This window comes from Oncorhynchus mykiss, chromosome 4 (genome assembly GCF_057628025.1).
Source record: "Oncorhynchus mykiss isolate SJ-2025 chromosome 4, ASM5762802v1, whole genome shotgun sequence".
Lineage (NCBI taxonomy): Eukaryota > Metazoa > Chordata > Actinopteri > Salmoniformes > Salmonidae > Oncorhynchus > Oncorhynchus mykiss.
This window is the reverse complement of record NC_143025.1, coordinates 6,938,442-6,961,653: the sequence shown is the minus strand read 5'-3', so window position 1 is coordinate 6,961,653 and position 23,212 is coordinate 6,938,442. Positions and strand designations below refer to the sequence as shown.

Genomic DNA, 23,212 nt, shown 5'->3' with positions numbered 1-23,212 from the left:
ATTTACATTCTATTTTTTGTGTTGTTGTTGTTGTTGAGCGTAATATTTCGTTAAACACTATGAAATGCATCCCCTGTACGAAATTGGCTCCATAAATAGAGTTTGATTTGATTCATTTGCATACATTTATTTTCCTTGTTTGATGTGGGATGTGATTAGGCGTTTAGCCTAATGATGTAAGGGTCATATCCAGCAAGCCCTCAAAAATAAAAACCTATTGACTACGTCAGACTGTCGGTTCGGACAACGGTCAAAAAATACTTAAGTATACTGTAACAAATAAAGAACTTAAGGATGGAAAAGGGGTGGGGCTGCCTCGCTGGCACATAACGCAAACAAATCAGTGAACGCATGAACTCCATGACTGACAGTTAAAACAGAACAATGGTTATGACTTGGCATGCTCCGTGTAATTTGAGACGAGGTGAAACTAGGGAGAGAGGGAACCAGCTGTCAACAATGATTTATTGTTAGCTTATATTTTCGGTGTTTTTTTTTTGTTTGTTTTTTTTAGACATGGTGAGTCTCTAGTCTGACAGTCCTACTCCCTCGTCTTCCTCCTCCTCTTCTTCCTCTACGGTGTTTCCAGAACCAACGTTGTTCTGAGTTCGTGACAATTCTAAAGAGAATCCTTACCCACCGCGAGCACACAAATACAGAGAACATAGGACGTGCGCGTGCCTTCTTGCCTTCCGTCGTTTATCTTCTTGAGACTTCACACCGGTGAACACGGTTGACTGCTCGCCCTCCTGCAGGCTCTAAGCACGAGGGAATCACTCGCATCGGTCCGTCAAAATGCATACACGAAAACAACAATTACCGGCTGAAGATTAACATACAGACACCTGCGTGAGAATAAAAGGCGCGGCGCCTGATCTTTACAGTTATCGGTTTCGTTCAACGGAAAACTGGATTTTTCTGTGTTCTTTAGGGGAGGGGGTAAGCGACAGTAGATACATGAGAGGAAGGGTAGCAGTCTGAATAGCAAGGAGGGTGTCTCGGAGAGGAGGGAGAGAGAGAGACTGGTGCTGTCCTTTCAGAACCACGGAAAGCAGTCACCCTTGGCACAGCAGTCACCCTTGGCACAGCAGTCACCTCACTGCCCGTGGATGTCATAAACAGGTTCTACCAAAACCACCACAACAGGAGGAGAGTCATTGTGTTGGATTTGGATAAAAAGAAAAACAAAACAATTATAGCATCATCTTTATCTCTCGGATGTATACCACTACGAGGTGACGTCCATTGTTTATGGGAAGCCATTGACTACAATCATTTGTGCAATTATGTGTTCTCCCTCCAGTAGGTCTGGTTGGTGATTGATTTCCGTGACAGGTTGGAGAACCGTTGGAGCATCTGGCATTATCAGTGGGAATATGTGCTAAATTAGGTCTATACGTGTATTCTTTGAGGGTCTGTAGTCTGTAATTGCAGCAGCAGATTTATTTTGTGCATTGCTCTATTTCCTAAAGCATCCTACCCCCCCCCCCCCCCCCCCCCCTCCCCTCCCCTGGTAATCCCGGGTGTGCATGTGTTGCATTTGCGAGAGTTCTCCCTCCCTCCCTCCCTCCCGTTGAGGCGTGCGGTGCTCCTAGAGTTGCCGTTGTGATGCCGGGAACTTACTGGAGACATGCCTAAGGGACGCAATGGGCTTGAGCGACGAGAAGGATCGCATTGTGATAAATGTGGGAGGTATCAAACATCAGACATATCGCGGTACCCTGCGTACCCTGCCCGGCACCCGCTTATCCTGGCTCGCCGAACCCGACGCGCCTAGCCACTTTGACTGGGATGACAAACATGAGGAATTCTTCTTCGACCGCCACCCGGGTGTTTTCGCCCATATCCTTAATTATTACCGGACAGGTAAACTGCACTGCCCTGCCGATGTCTGCGGACCACTGTACGAGGAGGAACTGGCCTTCTGGGGCATCGACGAGACGGACGTGGAACCGTGCTGCTGGATGACCTATAGCCAGCATCGGGAGGCGGAAGAGGCACTTGATAGTTTTGGCGGGGGGGCCCTGCTCGACCTGACTGGTAACGATGATCCAGACCCGGAGATTGCAGCCGACCAAGGGGACGGGGTTGGTGATGAGGCTGATGAGATGACAAGGAGGCTGGCACAGGGGGATTCTCCAGATGCCAAGGCAGGGGGGGTTTGGGGCCGCTGGCAGAAACGCATGTGGGCACTGTTTGAAGACCCCTACTCCTCTAAATATGCACGGGTAAGTAGGAAAGAGATTTCTCCTCTGTCCAGACCTAACCATGTTTATACACTTACATGTTTCTTCTCCAGGTGATGTTAAGCACAATGATGGATATGTTTTTTAATTATGAATGAATGAGAGATTGAGATGGAGATTGATAGTGTCTCTAGCCATGTGATGTGGAGAGGGTCTGTGTGAGAGTGACCTTGAGACGGTAGACTAGTCTACTCCCCAGGGACTCCTCAGGGAGATCCACAACAGGAGTCCCGTTTTAACAGTGAGATAGGCAGGAGGAAATATTGACCAATGAATCCTCTGATTTGACAGATGGCATTTAGAACCAGGCCAATAACCACTAGCCTACATTAACTTCCTAGATGTCAGCAAACAAAGAAAGCTGTCTGCATCCTATCATGACTCCCATATCCCTTTCACTTTACTGAGCTGAGCCGAGCCAAGCTGAGCTGTACTGCATTGGCCTAGTTAAGCATCCACAATGGTTCCTGGAACAGTGCCGTAAAGGACAATGTGAAAAAGAAAAGATCAAAGACAGCACAGTTGGCCTATGGTTCAGATTGGAACAGTAGTGTGAAAAAGTACTACAGGTCTTTGTACCCAGAACCTCTTGGACATGAGACCCCCACGGTGTGTTGATTTAAACGATGCCCGTAAGCAAACAGAGGAAATGTGTCTGATTTTGAATAGCATTATGAGTCCAGCGGGTCTTTGGGCTGAGAGCTCCTGGACTATCTGTATTCTGGTGCCAGATCTGTATTCTGGTGCCAGATCTGTCTGTGTTGTCTTGCTAAGTGTGACAATGGCCATAGAAGTATGCAAGACAGCGCCAACCAGCAGGCTACTCCTGGACATGAGAATTAGAATCCCAGAGTGGAATGCTGGGTAGTGAATTGAGTTGGGAATTGTTCTTTAATTCCATTTAAATTCTAGAATTGTAATTGGTCTTTTAATTGGCCACACCCCACGGGAATCAGAATTTAGAATAGAATTTGAATTAAAAGGAAGTATAATTTGATTCAATGAAATTCAAATAGCTTATTTATTCAACACATCACCATAGTAATGTTTATGTTGATAACATGTATGGGGTTACCAATACCATGTAGCATAAGGTTAAAACATTTCATTTTTAAAACGTATTCTCTTAAAACAATTTTAAATAATTGAAGTGGTCTGGAAATATTCCAATATCATGTTGTGTGTTGTCTACAATAATTAATAATTCCCTTAATGTTTTTAAATATCGGAATACATTTCCCAGAATGCATTAGATCAAATACTGCATTATGGAAGGGGAATCTACTGACAAATAAAAAATAGTGTGTGACATCTTTGAGTTATTATCAAACTAATATTTGAAATGGTATGTGTATTTGTTGCTTAATAAATAAGTGGCATATCTTTTTGGTAAAATAAATGTTGAAATGAATGAGACTTTAATGTTTCATGTCTTATTTGAATTGGTTTGAATTACATTCTACTTCTTTCAATTCAAATTCTATTCAAATTCTGCTTCCATTGTTTGAATTGAGTTCAATTCTGAATTGACCTCAACCCAGGTTGGCAATATGAGAATACTTGGGATGTTGGCAGTTAGTTTGGTTTGAATACCTGGCCGGGTGGATGTTCAAATCAAATCAAATGACATAGTATTGGTCACATACACATGGTTAGTAGATGTTATTGGTCACATACACATGTTTAGCAGATGTTATTGGTCACATACACATGGTTAGCAGATGTTATTGGTCACATATACATGGTTAGCAGATGTTATTGGTCACATACACATGTTTAGTAGATGTTATTGGTCACATACACATGGTTAACAGATGTTATTGGTCACATACACATGGTTAACAGATGTTATTGGTCACATACACATGGTTAACAGATGTTATTGGTCACATACACATATTTAACAGATGTTATTGGTCACATACACATATTTAACAGATGTTATTGGTCACATTCACATATTTAACAGATGTTATTGGTCACATACACATATTTAGCAGATGTTATTGCGGGTGTACCAAAATGCTTGTGTTTCTAGCTCCAACAGTACAGTAGTATCTAACAATTCACAAGAATACACACAAATCTAAAAGTAAAATAATGGAATTAAGAAATATATAAATATTAAGATGAGGAATGTCAAAGTGGCATTGACAGTGTTGGGGGGTGGGTAATGTAGTCTTGACTCTTGGTTGACAGTGTTGGGGGATGGGTAATGTAGTCTTGACTCTTGGTTGACAGTGTTGGGGGATGGGTAATGTAGTCTTGGCTCTTGGTTGACAGTGTTGGGGGATGGGTAATGTAGTCTTGACTCTTGGTTGACAGTGTTGGGGGATGGGTAATGTAGTCTTGACTCTTGGTTGACAGTGTTGGGGGATGGGTAATGTAGTCTTGACTCTTGGTTGACAGTGTTGGGGGATGGGTAATGTAGTCTTGACTCTTGGTTGACAGTGTTGGGGGATGGGTAATGTAGTCTTGACTCTTGGTTGACAGTGTTGGGGGATGGGTAATGTAGTCTTGACTCTTGGTTGACAGTGTTGGGGGATGGGTAATGTAGTCTTGACTCTTGGTTGACAGTGTTGGGGGATGGGTAATGTAGTCTTGACTCTTGGTTGACAGTGTTGGGGGATGGGTAATGTAGTCTTGACTCTTGGTTGACAGTGTTGGGGGGTGGGTAATGTAGTCTTGACTCTTGGTTGACAGTGTTGGGGGATGGGTAATGTAGTCTTGACTCTTGGTTGACAGTGTTGGGGGATGGGTAATGTAGTCTTGACTCTTGGTTGACAGTGTTGGGGGATGGGTAATGTAGTCTTGACTCTTGGTTGACAGTGTTGGGGGATGGGTAATGTAGTCTTGACTCTTGGTTGACAGTGTTGGGGGATGGGTAATGTAGTCTTGACTCTTGGTTGACAGTGTTGGGGGATGGGTAATGTAGTCTTGACTCTTGGTTGACAGTGTTGGGGGGGTGGGTAATGTATTGATGCTCCAGTGCCAAATCAACACAAATTAGTTTTTATTTGTCTTTCTTACTTCTTTTTGCTATTTAAGAGTCTTATTTTTGGATACGTTTTTATATTTATATAGTTTTAAATGTTATGGTTATTTATTTGTGTTTTTCCAAATGTCTGAAGGGGGGGGGGGGGGTCATCCAGGGAGCAATACAAGCTATAACCGCCACTGGCCCCTGGTGATGCGTTGGGCAGACCATATCACCCTCTGGAGAGCCTTGCGGTGTGAGGGTCTTAGGGGCCAAGCAGAATTTATTCTGCCTCCTGAGGTTGAAGAGGCAGCTGTTGCTCCTTCTTCACCACACTGTCTGTTTGGCTGGACCATTTCAGATTGTCAGGGATGTGTCCACCGAGGAACTTGAAGCTCTTCAACCTCTCTACTGCGGCCCCGTTGATGTGGATAGGGGGGTTCTCCCTCTGCTGTTTTTACGATCAGCTCTTTCGTTTTGTTGACTTTGAGTGAGAGGTTATTTTCCTGGCACCACTCTGCCAGGGCCCTTACCTCCTATCGTCTGTCTCGTAATTGCTGGTAATCAGGTTGTGTCGTCTGTAAACTTGATGATTGAGTTAGAGGCGTGCGTGGCCACGTAGTCATGGGTGAACAGGGAGTACAGGAGGGAGCTGAGCACACACCCTTGTGGGGCCCCTGTGTTGAGGATCAGCGTAGTGGAGGTGTTGTTTCCTACCTTCACCACCTGGGGGGCCCGTCAGGAAGTCCAGGACCCAGGTGCACAAGGCGGGGTTCAGACCCAGGGCCCTGAGCTTGATGATGAGCTAAGAGGGTACTATGGTGTTAAATGCTGAGCTATAGTCAATAAACAGCATTCTTACATAGGTATTCCTCTTGTCCAGATGGGATAAGGCAGTGTGCAGTGCGATGGCGATTGCATCTATTGGGGCGAATGTATGCAACATTTTGAAGTGGGTCCACCAGCAGCATGTAGTCTACCTAAAGGCAGCTCTTTATACTGACACAGAACACAAGTTGGAGAGGTGAGAGACTTGGGCTTGTTTTTACGGGCAGGCTTCCTTTTGACATGGCCCTGGTCCAATGCCATTTTTTACATGTTGCCACTTTACATGGCAACATGTAAAAAATGTTTCACCTCGTGTTGCTCCTGCAGCTGTGTAACATGGTGATTGGTGTAATTACAGGATTAGGTGAGCCGGGCACGCGGCCAATCAACATGCAGTTTAACACTCTTGATGTAATCACCTGCTTTATAAGAATTAGTTATTATAGGTACAAATACACAACCCAGTTCTGGTCAGAAATACAGTGGATTATTAAGTGAGTAGCAGTTCCTATTGAAATTGTTGGAGTTGTTAATTGATTGGTCATGTCTTACTGGCTGTTGTTGTGTGGTTGAAATTGTTGGAGTTGTTAATTGATTGGTCATGTCTTACTGGTTGTTGTTGTGTGGTTGAAATCGATGGAGTTGTTAATTGATTGCTCATGTCTTACTGGCTGTTGTTGTGTGGTTGAAATTGTTTCAGTTGTTAATTGATTGGTCATGTTTTACTGGTTGTTGTTGTGTGGTAGACAGGGGAGATGAGTTGTTAATTGATTGGTCATGTCTTACTGGTTGTTGTTGTGTGGTAGACAGGGGAGATGAGTTGTTAATTGATTGGTCATGTCTTACTGGTTGTTGTTGTGTGGTAGACAGAGGAGATTAGTTGTTAATTGATTGGTCATGTATTACTGGTTGTTGTGTGGTAGACAGGGGAGATGAGTTGTTAATTGATTGGTCATGTCTTACTGGTTGTTGTTGTGTGGTAGACAGAGGAGATGAGTTGTTAATTGATTGGTCATGTCTTACTGGTTGTTGTGTGGTAGACAGGGGAGATGAGTTGTTAATTGATTGGTCATGTCTTACTGGTTGTTGTGTGGTAGACAGGGGAGATGAGTTGTTAATTGATTGGTCATGTCTTACTGGTTGTTGTTGTGTGGTAGACAGAGGAGATGAGTTGTTAATTGATTGGTCATGTCTTACTGGTTGTTGTGTGGTAGACAGGGGAGATGAGTTGTTAATTGATTGGTCATGTCTTACTGGTTGTTGTGTGGTAGACAGAGGAGATGAGTTGTTAATTGATTGGTCATGTCTTACTGGTTGTTGTTGTGTGGTAGACAGGGGAGATGAGTTGTTAATTGATTGGTCATGTCTTACTGGTTGTTGTGTGGTAGACAGAGGAGATGAGTTGTTAATTGATTGGTCATGTCTTACTGGTTGTTGTGTGGTAGACAGGGGAGATGAGTTGTTAATTGATTGGTCATGTCTTACTGGTTGTTGTGTGGTAGACAGGGGAGATGAGTTGTTAATTGATTGGTCATGTCTTACTGGTTGTTGTTGTGTGGTAGACAGAGGAGATGAGTTGTTAGTTGATTGGTCATGTCTTACTGGTTGTTGTGTGGTAGACAGGGGAGATGAGTTGTTAATTGATTGGTCATGTCTTACTGGTTGTTGTGTGGTAGACAGAGGAGATGAGTTGTTAATTGATTGGTCATGTCTTACTGGTTGTTGTGTGGTAGACAGGGGAGATGAGTTGTTAATTGATTGGTCATGTCTTACTGGTTGTTGTGTGGTAGACAGAGGAGATGAGTTGTTAATTGATTGGTCATGTCTTACTGGTTGTTGTGTGGTAGACAGGGGAGATGAGTTGTTAATTGATTGGTCATGTCTTACTGGTTGTTGTGTGGTAGACAGAGGAGATGAGTTGTTAATTGATTGGTCATGTCTTACTGGTTGTTGTGTGGTAGACAGGGGAGATGAGTTGTTAATTGATTGGTCATGTCTTACTGGTTGTTGTGTGGTAGACAGAGGAGATGAGTTGTTAATTGATTGGTCATGTCTTACTGGTTGTTGTTGTGTGGTAGACAGGGGAGATGAGTTGTTAATTGATTGGTCATGTCTTACTGGTTGTTGTGTGGTAGACAGAGGAGATGAGTTGTTAATTGATTGGTCATGTCTTACTGGTTGTTGTGTGGTAGACAGGGGAGATGAGTTGTTAATTGATTGGTCATGTCTTACTGGTTGTTGTGTGGTAGACAGGGGAGATGAGTTGTTAATTGATTGGTCATGTCTTACTGGTGTTTGTTGTGTGGTAGACAGAGGAGATGAGTTGTTAGTTGATTGGTCATGTCTTACTGGTTGTTGTGTGGTAGACAGGGGAGATGAGTTGTTAATTGATTGGTCATGTCTTACTGGTTGTTGTGTGGTAGACAGAGGAGATGAGTTGTTAATTGATTGGTCATGTCTTACTGGTTGTTGTGTGGTAGACAGGGGAGATGAGTTGTTAATTGATTGGTCATGTCTTACTGGTTGTTGTGTGGTAGACAGAGGAGATGAGTTGTTAATTGATTGGTCATGTCTTACTGGTTGTTGTGTGGTAGACAGGGGAGATGAGTTGTTAATTGATTGGTCATGTCTTACTGGTTGTTGTGTGGTAGACAGAGGAGATGAGTTGTTAATTGATTGGTCATGTCTTACTGGTTGTTGTGTGGTAGACAGGGGAGATGAGTTGTTAATTGATTGGTCATGTCTTACTGGTTGTTGTTGTGTGGTAGACAGGGGAGATGAGTTGTTAATTGATTGGTCATGTCTTACTGGTTGTTGTTGTGTGGTAGACAGGGGAGATGAGTTGATGAGTGGTGATTATTAAACACAATGAGAGGAGCCTACATCACCCAAATATTTCAGTGTGAAAGCCAATACATATATTTTTTAAATGCTAGGTTCAGTGAAATGTGTTTGTTTTACAGGGTCAGTCATAGTAGTACAGCGACCCTGGAGCAAATTAGGGTTAAGTGCCTTGCTCAAGGGCACGCCATGTCAGCTCAGGGATTTGAACCAGAGATCTTTCGGTTACTGGCCCGCCCAACACTCAAGCCGCCCGTACCAATTTCAGTGTGAGCAAGACAAAACAAAATCTCAGTAGATTGAAGTTTGACAGAGCACAGCATGTGGTTAATTAGATCAATGTCTGTTAATTACAGACTGTAGTATTTATGTCACAGTGGAACAGCCCCCTTACCACTCATTTAGCAGATCCTCTTAACCAGAGCAACTAGGGTGAAGTGCCTTGCTCAATGGCACATCAACAGATTTTTTGTTGTTGTTGGTGTCACCTAGTTGGCCCAGGGATTCGAACCAGTGACCTTTCAGTTACTGGCCCATACGCTTTTAACCTCTAGGCTACCTGCCTCCTACCACTGTCGTCCCTCTGTCTGCCATGTCACTCCTAGAGACATTAACAGCCTGGAATTAGCCAACCAGAACAAGAACATAGAAACATAATCTAGTCATTATCTAATAATTGTATTTCTATAGGCAAAACCTGAATGTTCAGTGACTGGCCTGGTAAATGCTGCTAATGTAGAGCGCTGCCTTATAGCTTTGACTCCCCAGGAGCATCAACAGGGATTAGCCAACCTTAGCAAACCAGGGCCAAACAAGCCTCAGTGATCATCCCTATAGGCCAGAATCATGTTCATTGTCTGTCCTGGCAAAGACTGCTAATGTAAGTGCTGCCTTATGAGCTGAAATCAAACCCTAATCACTCTTTGGCCTGTCACTCCCAGCCAATGTAAGGGGCTGCCTAATGCCTGTCACTCCCAGCCAATGTAAGGGGCTGCCTAATGCCTGTCACTCCCAGCCAATGTAAGGGGCTGCCTAATGCCTGTCACTCCCAGCCAATGTAAGGGGCTGCCTAATGCCTGTCACTCCCAGCTAATGTAAGGGGCTGCCTAATGCCTGTCACTCCCAGCTAATGTAAGGGGCTGCCTAATGCCTGTCACTCCCAGCTAATGTAAGGGGCACCTTAATGCCTGTCACTCCCAGCTAATGTAAGGGGCTGCTTAATGTAAGGGGCTGCCTAATGCCTGTCACTCCCAGCTAATGTAAGGGGCACCTTAATGCCTGTCACTCCCAGCTACTGTAAGGGGCTGCCTAATGCCTGTCACTCCCAGCTAATGTAAGGGGCACCTTAATGCCTGTCACTCCCAGCTACTGTAAGGGGCTGCCTAATGCCTGTCACTCCCAGCTAATGTAAGGGGCACCTTAATGCCTGTCACTCCCAGCTAATGTAAGGGGCTGCCTAATGCCTGTCACTTCCAGCTACTGTAAGGAGCTGCCTAATGTAAGGGGCTGCCTAATGCCTGTCACTCCCAGCCAATGTAAGGGGCTGCCTAATGCCTGTCACTCCCAGCTAATGTAAGGGGCTGCCTAATGCCTGTCACTCCCAGCTAATGTAAGGGGCTGCCTAATGCCTGTCACTCCCAGCTAATGTAAGGGGCTGCCTAATGTAAGGGGCTGCCTAATGCCTGTCACTCCCAGCTAATGTAAGGGGCTGCCTAATGCCTGTCACTCCCAGCTAATGTAAGGGGCTGCCTAATGCCTGTCACTCCCAGCTAATGTAAGGGGCACCTTAATGCCTGTCACTCCCAGCCAATGTAAGGGGCTGCCTAATGCCTGTCACTCCCAGCTAATGTAAGGGGCTGCTTAATGCCTGTCACTCCCAGCTACTGTAAGGGGCTGCCTAATGCCTGTCACTCCCAGCTAATGTAAGGGGCTGCCTAATGCCTGTCACTCCCAGCTAATGTAAGGGGCTGCTTAATGCCTGTCACTCCCAGCTAATGTAAGGGGCTGCCTAATGTAAGGGGCTGCCTAATGCCTGTCACTCCCAGCTAATGTAAGGAGCTGCCTAATGCCTGTCACTCCCAGCTAATCTAAGGGGCTGCCTAATGTCTGTCACTCCCAGCTAATCTAAGGGGCTGCCTCATGGCTGTCACTCCTAGAAACATCAACTGGGATTAGCAAGACCGGGTAGTGTTCATTGGGGCATTAACGTTTTAAAATGGACAAGTCCCAGGTAGGTCCCTCCCCCTGTTTCAGTTTGTTTGCAAATACAGGTGTGCCAAACTTGTAGTGTCACATTTTAAAAAATATATATTTTTAAATGTTTAGTTTTTTTTCATGATGGGGTATTGTGATGTCATTATGGGGTATTGTGATGTCATTATGGGGTAATGTGTGTTGATTGATGAGGAAAAAAGCTACAACGTAACAAAATGTGGAAAAAGTCAAGGGGTCTGAATACTTTTTGAAAGCACTGTATGTTGCCTACGAGCTGATAAACTCAACTATATGGCAGAAGGGTCAGAGTTGATCCTCTGTGGCAGGGAATCACAAGGACATCGCTGGGAATGAGGGTTGTATTCCAAATCTCACCCTATTCCTTATATATATATACAAATCAAATCCAATTTGATTAGTCACGAGCTAACCAACAGTTAAAAAAAAGATGGATAAGTTTAAGAGAAAGAAGTAACAAGTCCTTAAAGAGCAGCAGTAAAAAATAACAATATATACAGGGGGGTGTCGGTACAGAGTCAATGTGTGGGGCCACCGGTTAGATGCGGTAATATGTACATGTAGGTAGAGTTAATTAAAGTCACTATGCATAGATGACAACAGAGAGTGGCAGTGATGGGGAGGGGGAGGGGGAGGGGGAATGTGAGTAGTCTGGGTAGCCATGTGACTAGATAGGGAATAGGGTTCCATGGCCTCTGGTCAAAAGTAGTGCACTATATAGGGAATAGGGTGCTATAGGTACTGGTCTCAGGTAGTGCACTATATAGGGAATAGGGTCCCATAGGCCTATGGTCTAAAGTAGTGCACTATATAGGGAATAGGGTGCTATAGGCTCTGGTCTAAAGTAGTGCACTATATAGGGAATAGGGTGCTATTAGGGACGTATCTGAAGTGCTAACATGAAAGAAGCCTTGATCTCATTGGAAGCACTGAAAGTGTTACATATGATGCTGTACTGTGTTCACTGTTAAGCAACAGGCAGCATGGCCTGCTTTAAAACTACAAATAGTCATTTATGTCATTAGTTGAAACAGTCCTTTTGAACCGCAGTAAATTCTTTTGAACAGCAGTAAACAGCCCTTTTGAACAGCAGTAAACAGCCCTTTTGAACAGCAGTAAACAGCCCCTTGAACAGCAGTAAACAGCCCTTTTGAACAGCAGTAAACAGTCCTTTGAACAGCAGTAAACAGTCCTTTTGAACAGCAGTAAACAGCCCTTTTGAACAGCAGTAAACAGCCCTTTTGAACAGCAGTAAAGAGCCCTTTTGAACAGCAGTAAACAGCCCTTTTGAACAGCAGTAAACAGTCCTTTTGAACAGCAGTAAACAGCCCCTTGAACAGCAGTAAACAGCCCTTTTGAACAGCAGTAAACAGTCCTTTGAACAGCAGTAAACAGTCCTTTTGAACAGCAGTAAACAGCCCTTTTGAACAGCAGTAAACAGCCCTTTTGAACAGCAGTAAAGAGCCCTTTTGAACAGCAGTAAACAGCCCTTTTGAACAGCAGTAAACAGCCCTTTTGAACAGCAGTAAACAGCCCTTTTGAACAGCAGTAAACAGTCCTTTGAACAGCAGTAAACAGTCCTTTTGAACAGCAGTAAACAGTCCTTTTGAACAGCAGTAAACAGCCCTTTTGAACAGCAGTAAAGAGCCCTTTTGAACAGCAGTAAACAGCCCTTTTGAACAGCAGTAAACAGTCCTTTGAACAGCAGTAAACAGTCCTTTTGAACAGCAGTAAACAGCCCTTTTGAACAGCAGTAAACAGCCCTTTGAACAGCAGTAAACAGTCCTTTGAACAGCAGTAAACAGCCCTTTTGAACAGCAGTAAACAGCCCTTTTGAACAGCAGTAAACAGCCCCTTGAACAGCAGTAAACAGCCCTTTTGAACAGCAGTAAACAGTCCTTTGAACAGCAGTAAACAGTCCTTTTGAACAGCAGTAAACAGTTATTTTGAACAGCAGTAAACAGCCCTTTGAACAGCATTAAACAGTTATTTTGAACAGCAGTAAACAGTCCTTTTGAACAGCAGTAACAGTTCTTTTGAACAGCAGTAAACAGTCCTTTTGAACAGCAGTAAACAGTCCTTTTGAACAGCAGTAAACAGCCCTTTTGAACAGCAGTAAACAGTCCTTTTGAACAGCAGTAAACAGTCCTTTTGAACAGCAGTAAACAGTCCTTTTGAACAGCAGTAAACAGTCCTTTGAACAGCAGTAAACAGTCCTTTTGAACAGCAGTAAACAGTCCTTTGAACAGCAGTAAACAGTCCTTTTGAACAGCAGTAAACAGTCCTTTGAACAGCAGTAAACAGCCCTTTTGAACAGCAGTAAACAGTCCTTTTGAACAGCAGTAAACAGTCCTTTGAACAGCAGTAAACAGTCCTTTTGAACAGCAGTAAACAGTCCTTTGAACAGCAGTAAACAGCCCTTTGAACAGCAGTAAACAGTCCTTTGAACAGCAGTAAACAGCCCTTTTGAACAGCAGTAAACAGCCCTTTTGAACAGCAGTAAACAGCCCCTTGAACAGCAGTAAACAGCCCTTTTGAACAGCAGTAAACAGTCCTTTGAACAGCAGTAAACAGTCCTTTTGAACAGCAGTAAACAGTTATTTTGAACAGCAGTAAACAGCCCTTTGAACAGCATTAAACAGTTATTTTGAACAGCAGTAAACAGTCCTTTTGAACAGCAGTAACAGTTCTTTTGAACAGCAGTAAACAGTCCTTTTGAACAGCAGTAAACAGTCCTTTTGAACAGCAGTAAACAGCCCTTTTGAACAGCAGTAAACAGTCCTTTTGAACAGCAGTAAACAGTCCTTTTGAACAGCAGTAAACAGTCCTTTTGAACAGCAGTAAACAGTCCTTTGAACAGCAGTAAACAGTCCTTTTGAACAGCAGTAAACAGTCCTTTGAACAGCAGTAAACAGTCCTTTTGAACAGCAGTAAACAGTCCTTTGAACAGCAGTAAACAGCCCTTTTGAACAGCAGTAAACAGTCCTTTTGAGCAGCAGTAAACAGCCCTTTTGAACAGCAGTAAACAGCCCTTTTGAACAGCAGTAAACAGTCCTTTGAACAGAAAAGTCCATTGAACAGTGATTTTGTCAAAACAAAGCAGCCCAAAGGGAAACTTTTTTAGAAAATCCATCTTTGCCCTAAACTGACCACAACGTGCACGTTTTAGGATTGAAATTGTACGTTATCTCTTGAGGGGGTGCCCGACGTCAATATCTTTGACAATTGTCAAGGGGGGTGAAACATTGATTTTTCAGTTCTGATGGTGGGCCTGGCTGATTTGTTTCAGTTCTGATGGTGGGCCTGGCTGATTTGTTTCAGTTCTGATGGTGGGCCTGGCTGATTTGTTTCAGTTCTGATGGTGGGCCTGGCTGGTTTGTTTCAGTTCTGATGGTGGGCCTGACTGATTTGTTTCAGTTCTGATGGTGGGCCTGACTGATTTTGTTTCTGTTCTGATGGTGGGCCTGACTGATTTATTTCAGTTCTGATGGTGGGCCTGACTGATTTTGTTTCTGTTCTGATGGTGGGCCTGACTGATTTATTTCAGTTCTGATGGTGGGCCTGACTGATTTTGTTTCAGTTCTGATGGTGGGCCTGACTGATTTGTTTCAGTTCTGATGGTGGGCCTGACTGATTTGTTTCAGTTCTGATGGTGGGCCTGGCTGATTTGTTTCAGTTCTGATGGTGGGCCTGGCTGGTTTGTTTCAGTTCTGATGGTGGGCCTGACTGATTTGTTTCAGTTCTGATGGTGGGCCTGACTGATTTTGTTTCTGTTCTGATGGTGGGCCTGACTGATTTATTTCAGTTCTGATGGTGGGCCTGACTGATTTTGTTTCTGTTCTGATGGTGGGCCTGACTGATTTATTTCAGTTCTGATGGTGGGCCTGACTGATTTTGTTTCTGTTCTGATGGTGGGCCTGACTGATTTATTTCAGTTCTGATGGTGGGCCTGACTGATTTTGTTTCAGTTCTGATGGTGGGCCTGACTGATTTTGTTTCTGTTCTGATGGTGGGCCTGACTGATTTATTTCAGTTCTGATGGTGGGCCTGACTGATTTTGTTTCTGTTCTGATGGTGGGCCTGACTGATTTATTTCAGTTCTGATGGTGGGCCTGACTGATTTTGTTTCTGTTCTGATGGTGGGCCTGGCTGGTTTGTAACGTGAACCCTGAATGACTATTTGTGATGGAATCAGACAGAATGGATTGGATGTTCAGAAGACTCTCCCAAATAGCACCCTATTCCCTATATAGTGCACTGCTTTTGACCAGAGCCTGCACCCTTTTCCCTATATAGTGCACTACTCTTGACTAGGGCTCTGTTGGTGGTGGACTATATATGGAATAGAGTGCCATTTGGCACTACTTTTGACCAGGTCCCATAGGGTGTCATTTGGGACACAGCGAGGCCTAATGCTCAGTTCCATCTGGTCCATCATGAGAATATTACAGGAGAGACACAGAAGCTGTAGAGAGGTGTGTGTGTGTGTGTGTGTGTGTGTGTGTGTGTGTGTGTGTGTGTGTGTGATGAATGGTTGATGATGATGGGTTTTCCTGGTTTAATGGATGCGCTGCTGCTTCCTTACCCTATACGCATAGAAATATAATGACTGGAACTGACAAACCCAATCAAGACCAAGGCAATTTGACTGGAACACTGCCTGACTCACAAATACCATCCTATTCCCTACATAGGGCCCATTCTGACCCGAGTTTAGCGCGCATAAATGGTACATAAATTCCCTTTTTTTTTTAAATAGACTTTTCTCTCTACGCGTTTTCTGACCTCGAATTTAAGCACGAGAATAGCATGTTATTCACCTGCTATTAATTTAGGGGGTGGAGATTAAATACATGAAGGTGGAGGAGGAGGTGTGTCCTACAGAAACACTGTATTCTGACCTTGGATCTCATTCCCTCATAATTCCACCACCTTTTACGCGCGATTGGAACAATGAATTAGGTCGAGCGAACGAATTTGCCCTGTTCCAAGTGTAAAAAGCATCTCATTTCTTTTAATTTGACACGAGCTATTGATAAGAGCTAGGTAAAATTAGTAATCTGTTTGGTAGGAGGGGACTGTAAATAAAAAATAACAATTGTTTTACCGCAGATTACTTGTCCTTATGAAACCAGTCATATGAAAGCAAACTGAAAGTAAAAGTAACGTGACATGCATTGCGGCCCCTTTTCCACGGTGAATTAGACTAGAAATAGTGTAACGGATGTGAAACGGCTAGCTTAGTTAGCGGTGCGGCGCTAAATAGCGTTTCAATCGGTGACGTCACTTGCTCTGAGACCTTGAAGTAGTGGTTCCCCTTTGCTCTGCAAGGGCCGCGGCTTTTGTGGAACGATGGGTAACGATGCTTCGAGGGTAACTCGAAGCGTACCCACGCCCGGGAATGGGCGAGGGGACGGTCTAAAGTTATACTGTTACAATAGCTCTGCCGTTATTCAGAATTGTATTTTTTTTTCTGCCCTCGTAATTTGCATGGATGAAATTTGGAAACCCAAGATATAGCCTTCTGTCAAATTGATGAATGCGCTTTGGAATGTTCTAATTATATGCTTGGGCTTTTCTGCGGTTTTTAAAATGTAACAATTTGTGTCATGTTAAATATTAGCCATCGTCAGTAATACCAACCGTCATTTATTTACTATAAGTGTTAGTTTTCTTTAATTTGTAGCCTACATTTAGCATCATTCCATTCTATTCCGTTGGCCTTTCTTTTCCCCCGCCATGTCCTGTGTAGTTGTTGTTATGGGTTTAACATTCAAACAGTTGTTCCTGAGGGTCACTAGCATTAGTGGTTCATATCAGGCTAACGTTTTGCGATTTAATTTAGGACGTTCTGGAACTCAGGCCACACGAAGCAGGTTGAAACCTGGAGCCTGGCGCACGGCTCATAATAACTGGATCGTTGTGATACAGGAGGGGGGGTTTGGCCGGTAGGGAAGTCCTTGTCTCATTGCGCACCAGCGACTCCTGTGGCGGGCGGGGCGCAGTGCGCGCTAACCAAGGTTACCAGGTGCGCGGTGTTTCCTCATTGGTGCGGCTGGCTTCCGGGTTGGATGGAGCTGTGTTAAGAAGCAGTGCAGCGTGGTTGGGTTGTGTATCGGAGGACGCATGACTTTCAACCTTCGTCTCTCCCGAGCCCGTACGGGAGTTGTAGCAATGAGACACGGTAGTAGCTACTAAACAATTGGATACCACAAAATTGGGGAGAAAACGGGGTAAAAAAAGTTGTACACTATATAGGGAGTACCACCATCTATGGTACTCCGACTATAGTGAGGTAAACCATCCGTGGTACTCGGGCTGTAGCGAGGTAAACCATCCGTGGTACTCGGGCTATAGCGAGGTAAACCATCCGTGGTACTCGGGCTATAGCGAGGTAAACCATCCGTGGTACTCGGGCTGTAGCGAGGTAAACCATCCGTGGTACTCGAGCTATAGCGAGGTAAACCATCCGTGGTACTCGGGCTATAGCGAGGTAAACCATCCGTGGTACTCGGGCTGTAGCGAGGTAAACCATCCGTGGTACTCGAGCTATAGCGAGGTAAACCATCCGTGGTACTCGGGCTGTAGCGAGGTAAACCATCCGTGGTACTCGGGCTGTAGCGAGGTAAACCATCCGTGGTACTCGGGCTGTAGTGAGTCTGACGATAACAATATGGTGATCGAGAGAGTCGAAAGCCTTGGCCAGGTCGATGAATACGGCTACACACTATTGTCTTTTATCGATGGTGGTTATGATATCGTTTAGTACCTTAGTACCTCAGCGTGGCTGAGGTGCACCCATGACCAGCTCTGAAACCAGATTACACAGCGGAGAAGGTACGGTGGGATTCGAAATGGTCGGTAATCTGTTTGTTGACTTGGCTTTCGAAGACTTTAGAAAGGCAGGGCAGGATGGATATAGGTCTGTAGCAGTTTGGGTTGAGAGTGCCTCCCCCTTTGAAGGGGGGTCTGACCGCGGCAGCTTTCCAATATTTAGGAATCTCGGACGATATGAAAGAGATGTTGAACAGACTTATAGGGGTTACAGCAATGACGGCGGATAATTAGAGAGGGTCCAGATTTTCTAGCCCAGCTGATTTGTACGGGTCCAGGTTTTGCGGCTCTTTCAGAAAATCTGCTATCTGGATTTGAGTGAAGGAGAATCGGGGGGTTTGGAGCTGTTGGCCGGGGTAGGGGTAGCCAGGAGGAAAGCATGGCCAGCCGTAGAGAAATGCTTATTGAAATTCTCGATTATCATGGATTTATCAGTGGTGACAGTGTTTCCTAGCCTCAGTGCAGTGGGCAGCTGGGAGGAGGTGCTCTTATTCTCCATGGACTTTACAGTGTCCCAGAACTTTTTGGAGTTAGAGCTACAGGATGCAAATTTCTGTTTGAAAAAGTATACTTTGCTTTCCTAACTGACTGTGTGTATTGGTTCCTGACTTCCCTGAACAGTTGCATATCGCGGGGACTATTCGATGCTAGTGCAGTACGCCAAAGGATGTTTTTGTGCTGGTCGAGGGCAGTCAGGTCTGGAGCGAACCAAGGGCTATATCTGTTCTTAGTTCTATACTTTTTGAAAGGGGCATGCTTATTTATGATGGTGAGGAAATTACTTTTAAAGAACAGCCAGGCATCCTCAACTGATGGGATGAGGTCAATATCCTTCCAGGATACCCCGGCCAGGTTGATTAGATAGGCCTGTTCGCAGAAGTGTTTTAGGGAGCGTTTGACAGTGATGAGGGGTGGTCTTTTGGTCGCAGACCCATTACGGATGCAGGCAATGAGGAAGTGATCGCTGAGATCCTGATTGAAAACAGCAGAGGGCAGGTTGGTCAGGAGGATATCTATGAGGGTGCCCATGTTTACAGATTTAGGGTTGTACCTGATGGGTTCCTAGATGATTTGTGTGAGATTAGCGTGCCATACCATCCGTGGTACTCGGGCTATAGTGACGTAAACCATCTGTTGTACTCGGGCTATAGTGACGTAAACCATCCGTGGTACTCGGGTTATTGTGACGTAAACAATGATGTGTATAAACCCATTCAGAGGCTTTGAAGCCTCCGGTCGGCCATATTGGCTCTCCCCAGTAGGAGCAGTCCTTCATTCCAGGAATGAATGGAATTCTACAGTATTTACATGCAATGTTTAATAAAGGACTAAATTACATGTATATAAGAATTGTTGTTGTTGTAGTGGGGACAGTAACATTAATACACTCTAAAATAAATTATTTATATGTTATATATATATATATATATTTTTTTTTATGTTTAGCTAACATAATTTAAAGATATGCATTAATTAAGGTGTCTGTAATAGAATATATAGAGGAATACCAAGATGGCTGCACGTTGGCTTCAATACAGCGCCCCTGTCAGTCATCCAGGGTTTATATACATCGTTTGATGTAAACGATCCATGGTACTTACTCCAAGTGAGCTCATGCTAAAGTTTAAGGGGTGATTTGCATGTTATTTACTCTGTGTTAATATGCCAAACGTGACTCATTTTAAGTAGCATTTTTATAGTATCAACTAAATGACCTTGTGCTAAAGGAAAGGGGGTAATTTGCATGGTATTCTCTGTACTGTATGTGAGTATGGCACGCTAATTGTCTGTGTGTGTGTGTGTGTGTGTGTGTGTGTGTGTGTGTGTGTGTGTGTGTGTGTGTGTGTGTGTGTGTGTGTGTGTGTGTGTGTGTGTGTGTGTGTGTGTGTGTGTGTGCGTGTGTGTGGCATTTACTCGCTGGAGTATCAAGCACCACTCAGTTTCAATCATACCCTGACTTGTCTCACTTAGCAACAGAGACACAGACACACATACACACACACACACACACACACACACACACACACAGAGACACACACACACCCCTCCCCCTCCCAGATGTATCATTCATTCCATTAGTCTGCCTGGCTGGCTGGCTGAAACATATACGTATCTATCTCTATGGGTACCAGGTTTGGGTTCAGTTACTATCTGAAATCTTTCAAAGACTTTGAGTCTTTTCTTTAGCCTGTCTGGGGTGCCAGGTGGGAGGGGTTTTGCTTTTTTCTTTAGCCTGTCTGGGGTGCCAGGTGGGAGGGGTTTTGCTTTTTTCTTTAGCCTGTCTGGGGTGCCAGGTGGGAGGGCTTTCGCTCTTTTCTTTAGCCTGTCTGAGGTGCCAGGTGGGAGGGGTTTCGCTCTTTTCTTTAGCCTGTCTGGGGTGCCAGGTGGGAGGGGTTTGAGTCTTTTCTTTAGCCTGTTTGAGGTGCCAGGTGGGAGGGGTTTGAGTCTTTTCTTTAGCCTGTCTGGGGTGCCAGGTGTTTGCATTTTTGTGACTATTCTATTAATTCCATTTGTTACAGGCTTTGGTTTTTCCATTTTATGTTTTGAGGTTGGACTTCAGCACGTATAGCTCGTTAGCATGTAGGGCGCACCGATTGTCGTCACCTCGTTAGTCAGTATGTGGTACACCTGTGCTGGTGGCTATCTCATTAGTGGGAAGGTGTAAACACCTTTGGTTGCCCTATTTTGATTTCTAGAAAATATTCCTTTTGTCGGATTTTCGTTTTGCTTCCACTTTTTTTTTTGTTTGCTTCTTGTCTTTAAGTTTGGTGTGGGATTTTTTTTTTGCAAATTTATAGGCACATGTAGTGGCCGTCTTTTTAGGCTTCAGTTGTTGTTGCTAGGCAACTTTCAGTGGACACCCCCATGAGTGTTTTTCAGAACCCCCCCTCCTAAAAACCCACCTGTTTCATTTTGGTTGTTGCAGGTGACTTTTTGTTAGTTATCCCCTTCTGTTTTAGCGACAGTATTTGGTTCTTGCCGGGGGAACAAAATGGGGGGCTCGTCCGGGATCGTGTTTCCCATGAGTATGGTAGTCACTCTAATCACCTACTCTGACGATCTGCTGTGCCCAGATAAGTCACTGTTCAAAAGACACTTTTGTGGTAGAGTTTCTGTCAATGACATCCACCCTGATGATCTGAATGTCGCAGGAGAGTATGGCTGCAATTTTTACGGGCTCCTAACCAACTATAAAGGAGGCGAGGCTACATACAGACACCGGTGAGTCAGGCTGATTGAGGTAGTATGTACATGTAGATATGGTTAAAGTGACAATGCATATATGATGAACAGAGAGTAGCAGTAGCGTAAAAGAGGGGTTGGCGGGTCGTAGGTGGCGGGACACAATGCAGACAGCCCAGTTAGCCAATGTGCAGGAGCACTGGTTGGTCGTCCCAATTGAGGTAGTATGTACATGAATGTATAGTTAAAGTGACTATACTTATATGACAAACAGAGAGTAGCAGCAGCGTAAAAAAGAGGGGTTGAGCACAAGCACATTCGAGCTAGAGCACAACGAAAGGGGAACAGGAACGTGAGCGTGTCATTTGACTGAGATATACTCTGAATCCAGTCAGGCCATCCTGCACCCTCAACAGAGTTTGATCTTGGTCGGAACAGCCGGCTAGGAACAGCCGGGTGGGAAAGACAAAGTGTTCTGGTGGGAAAGACAAAGTTCTGTTCTGGTGGGAAAGACAAAGTGTTCTGTTCTGGTGGGAAAGACAACGTGTTCTGGTGGGAAAGACAAAGTGTTCTGGTGGGAAAGACAAAGTGTTCTGGTGGGAAAGACAAAGTGTTCTGGTGGGAAAGACAAAGTGTTCTGTTCTGGTGGGAAAGACAACGTGTTCTGGCGGGAAAGACAACGTGTTCTGGTGGGAAAGACAAAGTGTTCTGGTGGGAAAGACAACGTGTTCTGGTGGGAAAGACAAAGTGTTCTGGTGGGAAAGACAACGTGTTCTGGTGGGAAAGACAAAGTGTTCTGGTGGGAAAGACAACGTGTTCTGGCGGGAAAGACAACGTGTTCTGGTGGGAAAGACAAAGTGTTCTGGTGGGAAAGACGACGTGTTCTGGTGGGAAAGACAACGTGTTCTGGTGGGAAAGACAAAGTGTTCTGGTGGGAAAGACAACGTGTTCTGGTGGGAAAGACAACGTGTTCTGGTGGGAAAGACAAAGTGTTCTGGTGGGAAAGACAACGTGTTCTGGTGGGAAAGACAACGTGTTCTGGTTGGAAAGACAACGTGTTCTGGTGGGAAAGACAACGTGTTCTGGTGGGAAAGACAAAGTGTTCTGGTGGGAAAGACAAAGTGTTCTGGTGGGAAAGACAACGTGTTCTGGTGGGAAAGACAACGTGTTCTGGTGGGAAAGACAAAGTGTTCTGGTGGGAAAGACAAAGTGTTCTGTTCTGGCGGGAAAGACAAAGTGTTCTGGTGGGAAAGACAAAGTGTTCTGTTCTGGCGGGAAAGACAAAGTGTTCTGGTGGGAAAGACAACGTGTTCTGGTGGGAAAGACAACGTGTTCTGGTGGGAAAGACAAAGTGTTCTGGTGGGAAAGACAACGTGTTCTGGTGGGAAAGACAACGTGTTCTGGTTGGAAAGACAACGTGTTCTGGTGGGAAAGACAACGTGTTCTGGTGGGAAAGACAAAGTGTTCTGGTGGGAAAGACAAAGTGTTCTGGTGGGAAAGACAACGTGTTCTGGTGGGAAAGACAACGTGTTCTGGTGGGAAAGACAAAGTGTTCTGGTGGGAAAGACAACGTGTTCTGTTCTGGCGGGAAAGACAAAGTGTTCTGGTGGGAAAGACAAAGTGTTCTGTTCTGGCGGGAAAGACAAAGTGTTCTGGTGGGAAAGACAAAGTGTTCTGTTCTGGCGGGAAAGACAAAGTGTTCTGGTGGGAAAGACAAAGTGTTCTGGTGGGAAAGACAAAGTGTTCTGGCGGGAAAGACAAAGTGTTCTGGTGGGAAAGACAACGTGTTCTGGTGGGAAAGACAACGTGTTCTGGTGGGAAAGACAACGTGTTCTGGTGGGAAAGACAACGTGTTCTGGTGGGAAAGACAACGTGTTCTGGTGGGAAAGACAAAGTGTTCTGTTCTGGTGGGAAAGACAACGTGTTCTGGCGGGAAAGACAACGTGTTCTGGTGGGAAAGACAAAGTGTTCTGGTGGGAAAGACAACGTGTTCTGGTGGGAAAGACAAAGTGTTCTGGTGGGAAAGACAAAGTGTTCTGGTGGGAAAGACAACGTGTTCTGGTGGGAAAGA

At 44.7% G+C, this 23,212-nt stretch overlaps 1 protein-coding gene across 2 annotated transcripts in view; it reads left to right on the top strand.

Moving 5' to 3' along the window:
* The first annotated feature begins 342 nt into the window (after positions 1–342).
* Positions 343–23,212, top strand: part of kcnc1b (potassium voltage-gated channel subfamily C member 1b) — a 73,852-nt gene continuing 50,982 nt past the window's right edge. For both annotated transcript variants that reach the window (XM_036968853.2, XM_036968852.2), the window contains exon 1: positions 343–2,228. In XM_036968853.2, the coding sequence (XP_036824748.2) occupies positions 1,647–2,228 (582 nt within the window). In that variant the 5' untranslated portion in view covers positions 343–1,646. The remainder of the gene's footprint in view (positions 2,229–23,212) is intronic.